At 37.2% G+C, this 9,197-nt stretch overlaps 1 protein-coding gene across 2 annotated transcripts; it reads left to right on the forward strand.

Annotated features, from left to right (window-relative positions):
* Positions 1-6,015: 6,015 nt before the first annotated feature.
* Positions 6,016-8,321, forward strand: LOC148025066 (peroxidase 66-like). Of its 2 annotated transcripts, XM_087694774.1 has the most exons (4): positions 6,016-6,435; positions 6,656-6,844; positions 7,061-7,223; positions 7,621-8,320. In XM_087694774.1, the coding sequence occupies exons 1-4, from the start codon at positions 6,121-6,123 to the stop codon at positions 8,043-8,045; spliced, it is 1,092 nt and encodes a 363-aa protein (XP_087550900.1). In that variant the 5' UTR covers positions 6,016-6,120; the 3' UTR covers positions 8,046-8,320. The 2 variants fall into 2 exon arrangements, with proteins under 2 accessions (XP_087550900.1, XP_087550902.1); XM_087694776.1 differs by lacking the exon at positions 6,656-6,844 and having other exon boundaries at positions 7,621-8,321.
* Positions 8,322-9,197: the final 876 nt, after the last annotated feature.

A 9,197-nucleotide genomic window follows, 5' to 3' on the forward strand; every position in this document is an offset into this window, starting at 1 on the left:
AGAATATTCCAACAAAGTAATGCTTCATCCATCAAATAATTCATAGCACACGTGATCTTATCCTTCTCATCAAGCATTTCATTGTTAAAATAATCATCAAGCTGACTCAACAAGGACAAAAAAAAATCATTACTTTTTCCATCAAATTTAGATACTGAAAAATACTTATGTGTAATTTTTTTTCCTTGAGTATTGTGCATCAAAATACAACCTTCAAATTTTGAGTAGTATGATCGTCTTCAATTTGAGCAGCGGGATTTTGTTGCTATTCATGCTCTTGAAGCACTTTAGTAACTTTGATCAAATTATGCTAAAGAAAATCAATTTTCCATTGAAAATTAATATTTGGAAGAGATGATTCCATATTGACTTTGTCAATATTCAAAGGTCCTAATATAGTAGAAAATAACCAATGCATAGGAAGAAACATTAAGTAAATCTAGCAAAGTAAATTTTATTTCATATGAATAAGTTCTTGAATACTTATAAAGCTAGAAGCATGGGTGCACGGAACTTGTGTATGAATAGGGGTTGGAAAATACACCTTGCTTTGTCTAAACATAAATGATTTTCACAAATGGTAATAAGGAAGAGAGTATGGATGGAGGCTACGTGGAAGAAGCTTAATAAGATGTAGCCTTCCCTCTCCAAGACATAATAAGTCAAGCTACTCGTATTTTTTTCAAAATTCCTTAAGCTCAAGCTTTTGAAGATTTTATCTTTCAAAGCTTTAAATTGAGCTTTCGAAGCATTTTGTTTTTGAAACAAGGTAGTGCGGAATGACATAAGCCATCCCTTGATTTGGTAATAGGCTAGAGTTGATAGTTGTGCAAGTAGCATAGACGATGGTTTTGGAGGTGTGATGCGGACTTGAGCACATGGGTGCCTCCTTATTAGCCTCGGCAAAACCACTAGAGAACTGGTGTTCCCATAGTAGTGGGTTTTAATGGCTTATATGGGTATGGAAAAGAACAAGAAATAACATTTAGTAAGTCTCTTTTACCTTTTTCTCTTGGAAATTGGAGAACAGTACCCTTGATAGCACCAAACTTAAAGCTAAAGACTATTGTACAAATCATTCCCTATCGGACAAAAGATTGAGGTTGGACATATCCACCAATCATTGCGCTTTAATACCAATGTTGCTACCCTTCATCATACAATAACCAAATATTGATAGAAAATTGAGACAAAACAAATTGCAAGAGAATAGAAAGATAGATAAAACTTGCACGACACAAGAACATTGGGTAGAATCTGCCCCCATGTATGGGTGAGAAACTCTCCCATGTATGTATTTATAAATTGTATTATATTTTTGTGTTGAAAATACACTGAAAGCATGCTTTTATATTTTTAACTTTCCTTGTTTTTTCTTTTCTTCTTTCAAAATGAATCTACTATAATCTATTTTAAACATTTTAAAACCGAATATGATATTTTAGCCTCTCTAGGATTTTTACAATAAAATCATCCCAAAAAAATTCAATTACACATGTGCACATGCAAAGTCCTTGCAGTTGTGAGCACTCACAAAAAAAAATATTTCCATGTTATAAAGCATACAATTTGTAATAACTTTTCACACATTAAAATGTAATTCCACAAAATAGCTATTTTGTATAACTTTGTGTAATAATCTAGTCCTCACAATACAAAGCACATTAGTATCCTTGCATCTATCTACTAGGTATACTACTACCAATGTCTCATGTGCACACTCGTACAACAAGTCACTGATAATATAGCAAATAGATAAAATAAAAGTAGTTTTCATAGTAAATTTTGATAAAAATCATAAATATCACAATTTCATAATATTTTCTATGTTTGTTAAATATATAATTCAAGTATTCATCATCTAACATACAACATACCACATATCCACATGTGCTCAAGCATGCGTACACTTTAGGACAAAGATTATGTATAATTTAGAGTGTCCTTCACACTAAGTAGGGGACGATTTTTGGTAGGTTGATAAATGCTTAGGTCTTTGCATGGAGAATAATTTTTTTTCCTTAAGCTAATGGAATATCTGGCTCAAAAAATCTATACACTTCCATATTTTCGCTAGGATAGGATTTAAATTTCTTTTGGATGCCGCATAATACCAAGAGTTAGGAAATCAATGAGGGTCATTACATCATGATTAGGTTGTTTGGTTTAGGGTGTGGCTTTAGGTTTGGGGGTTTCTAGTCTTTTAAGGGGGGAGTAGCTAGGGCAAGGTGTAGGAAAGGGGCTAGATATCTTGGATTAGGTAGCTATGTTTTTGCAACATTTTTGGAGGGAGGGCTTATTACTTTTTGGAAGGAGGACCTCAGGTTTCAAACATCTAATGGGCCTTCGGGGAGTAGGGGATTCATAACCTAGGCTATTGGTGGCATAGGGGAGGGATCCCCAAGAACTGAGTGGTTTTTCCATAGTTTAACACATGCATTCAAGGCCTAATTTAAATACCCTTATTCATAAAAATTTATCATGAATAAAAACGCACACTTTTCCTCTTGAAATTTTGAATATCCCCATTAAACTATTTAGGTTGTGAGGTAGTTTTGGGGTTTCACTATATATATATATATATATATGGAGAGAGAGAGAGCACTAAATGTAAAGTACATTTTCCACCATTAAGTTTGCAAGGCTTGGGGGAGGTTTATATATATATATATATATATGAGAACTAAAAGTAAAGTACATTTTCCACCATTAAGTTTGCAAGGCTTTGTGGAGGTTTATATTTTTTCTAGCTCTTGAAGTAGGGGGCTTGGAGATTTTGGGGTTATACCCAAGCTACTACATATTTATTATATTATAGATATATGCATGTAGAGAGTCAGGGTAGGATGGTAGAGGAAAATTAATATTTTTAAATGTAGAGAGCCCTTCCCATAATTGTTAAGGCTCAATAAACTCTTACGTGTGTTGGCCAAAGTTCACAAGCATTGCTTCTACCTCTCTTTTTCCCTGTATAATTATTGTTACATAAATGGAATATATACTTTTTTTTGCATAAGTCAATTCATTTTTCTCATACCCCATAATTTAAGGCACCCATCATACTAAAGTTCTTGAAGAAATAAATCAAAATAAACATGAGATCTTAGAGTCAATAAAAGCACCAATCAAAAGAAATGTGTCCAATCCAATCAACATAGAAGTATGATTCCACTTATGAGGGATATTAGAGATGAAAATACCTACCTACTAGTTGTCACAATTCTTATGGTGGTGACTACTAAAGGGAGAAAATTGCTTCTCTTAATGGTGTCTAGTGTCTATTGTATGATTTCTAGATTTGTCAAATTGCGAATCTAAAAACATGGGCTAAGTAATGACTTAAGCCACTATTTGTATATTGACTTTGAAGAAGAGAGAGAGAGAGGGGGGGTGGGAGAGAAAGAGAGAGATAGAGATTGAGAGGCAAAGGATAGAAAATAAATGAAAACAAATTGAAGCATATACTCACAATAAAAAATTTAAGAGGAAGTGTCACTTATGTGAAAAATTTGCAAATGTCACTAAAATAACATGACTAATGACAACACAATGGGAGGAACGAATTCCCAAAAGCAAGAAATAAAAGAGACGATCCATTTTCTTCCATCTCCAAGTAAAGGAGGCTTGTATGTTCTGCCAATGAAGAGGGGGAGGTTACTCTTCAGTAAAATCTAGGTGTTGTTTCCCTTCTTTCTTACTCCTTCTTCTTAGTCTCTACATCTTATTTTTCAAGTTATTTAAATAACATGAATGCATGCTTTTCTTCCTCTACTTTTTCTCATAGTTTAGTAGTTTAGTAAATCTTTGTTCTATTTTTTTTAATTGCACATAATATAACTAATCTACTTGTGCTTGTTTTCTTTCTTGAATAAGCTTTTGTTGTGCTAGAATGTATTATGGGAGCACAATTATAATATTACATACTATAATATAATATTTAATATTTTAAACTTATAGCAAGGCTTGCAATAGCACTCATAGCCATACTCAAAGTTGAAATTATAGCCAAACCTATAAGACATCTATATCATAATGTGCAATATTTTGTTGTTATAGTAGGGCTTACAATAGCACTCATGGTTGTGCTTAAAGTTTAAATTATAGCCAAACTTATAACAATTCTTATAATAGTGCTTAAAGACTTTTAGTAGTACTTATAGCAACATGTATAGAAGTATAATAGAGAATTAGAAAGTAAAATCTTTTAAGGTGTAGTTTCTCATGTGCGCATCCTTTTTAAGGTAGTTACTTTGTGTATATAGACTTAAAAATTGAAATGGGTTGAGATTTGCATGCATTAGAGAGATAAGAGAGGAGACATTTGGTTCTATCTTTAAGTAAACTAGGAGGATATTGTACACCAATAGAGAAGAGGGAAAGGTTCCTTTTCACATTAAAGAAAAATATTCTAGCCAAGGTATCTTTTGTGGCCACCACAAAATATCAATAGTTAGGGTGTCAATAAGGGGTCATTACATCATCATTGGGTTGTTTGATTTAGGGTGCGTGTGGGTTTAGGTTTGGGGGGTTCTAGTCTTTTAGGGATAAGTATAAGAAAGGGGCTAGAGATCTTGGATTGGGTGGCTATGTTTTTGCGACACTAGTGGGGGAGGTTATTACTTTTTGGAAGGGGGCCCTCAGGTTTCAAACATCTAATGAGTCTTCGAAGTAAGGGATTAATAAGCTAGGCTATTGATGGCATACAAAAGGGATCTTGAAAACCCAAGTGGCTTTTCCATAGTTTATCAAATGCATTCAAGGTCTAATTTAAAAACCCTTCTTCATTAACATTTATTAGAATTAAAACACACGTTTTATTCAGTCTTTGAATATCCCCATTAAACTATTTATGTTGAGGGCTAGGCTAGGTTTGGGGTTTCACAATGGAGAGAGAGAGAGAGAGAGAGAGAGAGAGAGAGAGAGAGAGAGAGAGCACTAAAAGTAAAGTATGTTTTTCACCATTAAGTTTGCGAGGCTTGGGAGAGGTTTATATTTTCTCTAGCTCTCAAAGTAGGGAGGCTTGAAGATTTTGGATTTATACCCAAGATATTGCATAACTATTATATCACAAATATATGCATGTAGAGAGTGAGGGAGGGATGGTAGAGGTACATTAGAATTTTTAAATGCGGATCTATGAATTCAAAAATCATCTCTTTTGAGAGTCTAGGGTTTAGATGGCTTGGGAGAGGTTCCAAGATTTTCGAGCTCCCAAACCTTGGAAGGTTTGAAGATTTTGTAGTCTGGCATGAGACATTGCAAGAATATTGTAGACACATGCAAGCAGGTGGGGGAGGGTTTAATAGTGTTTTGAAATGTGGGTCTATATTTACAAAATTTGGCTTTTTTTGAAGAGTCTAGGATTGGCATAGGCTATAGATGGTTGTGGTGATCTAGCTGCAGATCGTTAAGCTCCCTCAAACTTAACGAACATAATAGTTTGAGGATAGGCTATGGTGGCTCAATAAACACCTAAGCCATTGCAAATATAATAGATGATAGATCGATAGATACATAGTTGGATGTAGACAGCCTCTTGCAATCTCTCATTAGTTAAACCTGGGCATGGGTGTGTCCATCTCAGTGTTCACGAAAAACAGAGGTTTAATGTAAAATGAATTGTAAATTTTTAAAAAACCTTAAAAATTTAAAAAGAAAGTTTAAAACCTTGAACTTTTAAAATCCTTGCAAAAATTTGAGTTAGAGGTTTTTGTATCTGTTCTGAAAAATGTTTTTAGTGAACACTGATCCATCTGCGTCATTGGTTGGCATGTATATAAGAGAACAAGAGGCCTCCCCAGCTGCATTTAAATGTCGTAAGAAGTTCCCAACCAGTTAATTATATTGAAGGGCAAGGCTAACTCGATGCAGGTCAGCCATCGCTGTCTGGGGGAGGCACGCGTGGTGTAAGCGCGAACGCTAATCATACGTAATGTGGACGTGAAGGCAAGCGCCCGGACTCATATAACTGTCTTGTATAAATAAGATCAGATCATCTCAGCGCAAAGGGGAGCAGACGTCAGGTAGATAGAGTAGTGTACATTGGAATATCCATAGGACGGCCTGCTTATATAAGTACCTGATATCACTTTATCAGTAGCCACACATTCATTAGCGGCCATGGCCGAGCACATTCACCTCTTGTCCACATTGAGCAGTTCTAAGAATATATCAAATACATCCGTTCTGCTTCTATTTGTGGCCTCCTTCTTTCTCTTCGGCCGGATCGGCCATGTTGATGCCGCTTCCGCAGAATCGAGTACTGGAGTGAGTGTAAGTACGGGTCCGGCGCCCTTGCTGAGAGCAGATTACTACAAGCACAGCTGCCCCGACGTCGAGAAATACGTCCGCCACGCAGTCAAGAGAGCAACCAAACACGACCCCAAGGCCCCTGCCGGCCTTCTGCGCATGCATTTCCACGATTGCTTCGTCGAGGTAATGATCATATTCAAGCTGAATTGATTCAATGATATGGAATTGCTAACTGATCATCGAGGTATGTATATACATGGGCATACAAGTTACAACTATCTGAACTGTACTACTAAAGAATTAAACTCAATCTCCAAGTATTGATGAAAGCTAAGCCTTCGTGAATTGCAAGACGTTAATGGCGCATGAATAGTTCTTGTCACGGTTGTTTATATCACTCCAGGGTTGTGACGGCTCTATCTTAATCGATTCCACGGCCAACAACACCGCCGAAAAGGATGCCCCTCCGAACCTCTCTTTGCACGCCTTTTATGTCATTGACAATGCTAAGGCGACGATCGAATCGGCATGTCCAAATGTGGTGTCTTGTGCTGACATCCTTGCCATTGCTGCAAGGGATGCCGTGGTGCTGGTAACGTGTCTACATTTAAAGCTGATCGTCCAAGATATCTTTCCTTCGTCTCTTTGGCTTTAACGGTGTAGTACTCTTGAGCTAGAGATTGATGCAGTAGTGATCACACTCTCTAGCTCTGGTAATGGTATGATAATTAGTGCCTATTACAGCTACGTTTTGGCTACCCAAATTCACCTGCTATATTGTTGGCTCATCTATAGTATGTTTGCGCAGTCTGGAGGGCCGCATTGGTCTGTTCTGAAAGGACGCAAAGATGGAAAGGTTTCAAACGCATCTGAAACACGAGGTCTGCCTGCTCCAACTTTCAACGTGTCCCAACTCATACAAAGCTTCTCCCTCAAGAACCTTTCCAAAGTCGACATGGTGACTCTCTCAGGTACGTCAATTATCACCTGTTGTGCTAGTAACTCTCACAAATCATGGGCGTCAACATTGTTGGATGGTCTTGGGTGCATGGCGCATTGAAACTCTAAAGCTGCAATGACATCTGCACGCTTGCCTTACATGCACGTGCTGACTAGGAAAACTCTTTAATCATAAACAAGTAGGTCTTTGGATGGTCGACTACCTGATCTCACCAGGCTTTCGTGGGAATCGGGATCACTATGTGCGTGGCTATGTGTGCCTTCCTGATCGTATTATGACATTTTCTATTGTGCCACATCTTCTATATTATCCATTTGCATAAGCCGAGTTGTTTTTTTTCCCTTTTGTAATTAAGATGGGATTAGAATATCAAAGCGGTACTTTGATCTGATCTGTGTGAATTGAAGGAGGACATACTCTGGGATTCTCCCATTGCTCGTCCTTCAATACAAGGCTCTTCCACTTCAACACCATCGATGAAGTCGACCCCACCATCGAGGACACATTTGCCCACAAGCTTCGCATGAGGTGCCCTGAGCATAACAAAGACCACGCGGCAGGGGCATTCCTGGACTCCACTGCCACCAAGTTCGACAACCAGTATTATGTGGACGTTTCGCAAGGCAAGGGTTTATTCTCCTCCGACCAATCCCTCTTCTCGCAACAAGTAGATCCACAGGTCAAGGCTTTGGTGTTGGAGTATGCCCGCAATGAGACTGCCTTCTTCCACAACTTTGCTATCTCCATGGTCAACATGGGCAATGTTGGCATCAAAACCGATGTCGATGGAGAAATCCGCCACAATTGCCACTTTGTGAATCCAGGCTTGTAAATTTATAAATAAGTTGTCATGACGGCGCCATTAGTCGGATACAAACACATCTCTCGCAGCTTAGTCCTCACCCTACTTTGGTGACTGACCGCAGCACTCACAACATACTTGTACAATTCTTTTCTCTATTGATGGTTTCACGCAACAATATCTCATTTTTTAGGGTGATCATTTTTATCAAATGAGATCAGGCAAAGGAAGAACCTGGTTTACGATAAACGTAATATATTATGTATATTCAGCCTTCGATTCATATATATTCTAGCTTCTAACTGCTTACATTAATTCATTTCTTGTTTCTAGGTGAATTGACATGAGTATAAGAGCTCCAAATTTTTAAATCTAGTGATTCATTGATGGGTTCTTGTTACTAGCTGAGTTACTCGACCATTGCCGAGGTACTTATTATATTAACCTAGTTCGTGTCATCTTGTAGGAAGATAGTATCATGCAAAATACTCAAACCCCATTCGTATAGATTTTGGGGATGAGGCTTGGGAGTTTGTCGAATCCCACTGTAGCAACCTAAGCTAGGTCCGTTGGAGTATTCGAGAAATCGCATCTGTCATACATATATACGCTATCCATTAATTGATTAGCCATCATCATCATAATCAAATTGTAAACACTTAAATCTGAGCAAACGAGATATGCAATGGAGGGATCTGATGGTAAGATTTCATTCATGCTATTATCTTATGAGCTTGAGCAATGAGGGTCCTATTGAATTATAAGCTAGTAAGTGGGCATTATGTTGCCACCTAGGAGAATGGGATGATAATGTTATATGATATACTATTACCTTAGCATTTAACTTTCAAACGATGCAAATGGGCACATCCATGTGACTATGTTGCTCAATTTAGACATAAGATGAAGAGCTTCAATGGATATGCATGAGCGGAGAAGGTTTATATCATCCTTGAAGACGAGGGCAAGGAAAGGGGATTCCCTCATAAATATATGTGTGTATTACATAAGTACAACATATAAGGGATTTTTCAAGTACCATTTCTATATATCTTTTACATAACAGATTAAGGGTACCATAAAAAAGGGCTACTTATAGATTGAATAGAAAAAAGTTGTGTTTTATACAGAGAAAATGTATCTTTAGATATATTTATGAATAGGCATTGAATGCATGTGATA

Source organism: Lygodium microphyllum, chromosome 15 (assembly GCF_053477565.2).
Source record: "Lygodium microphyllum isolate KBCC chromosome 15, Lygodium_microphyllum_v1.1.10, whole genome shotgun sequence".
NCBI lineage: Eukaryota > Viridiplantae > Streptophyta > Polypodiopsida > Schizaeales > Lygodiaceae > Lygodium > Lygodium microphyllum.

What these genes read in the sequence shown, in the direction of transcription:
- LOC148025066 (XM_087694774.1), top strand. Translation starts at nt 6,121, where the DNA reads ATGGCCGAGCACATTCACCTCTTGTCCACATTGAGCAGTTCTAAGAAT. An exon ending in TCCACGATTGCTTCGTCGAG is followed by an intron (nt 6,436 to 6,655) that starts GTAATGATCATA and finishes ATATCACTCCAG; the next exon opens with GGTTGTGACGGCTCTATCTT. An exon ending in CGACATGGTGACTCTCTCAG is followed by an intron (nt 7,224 to 7,620) that starts GTACGTCAATTA and finishes TGTGAATTGAAG; the next exon opens with GAGGACATACTCTGGGATTC.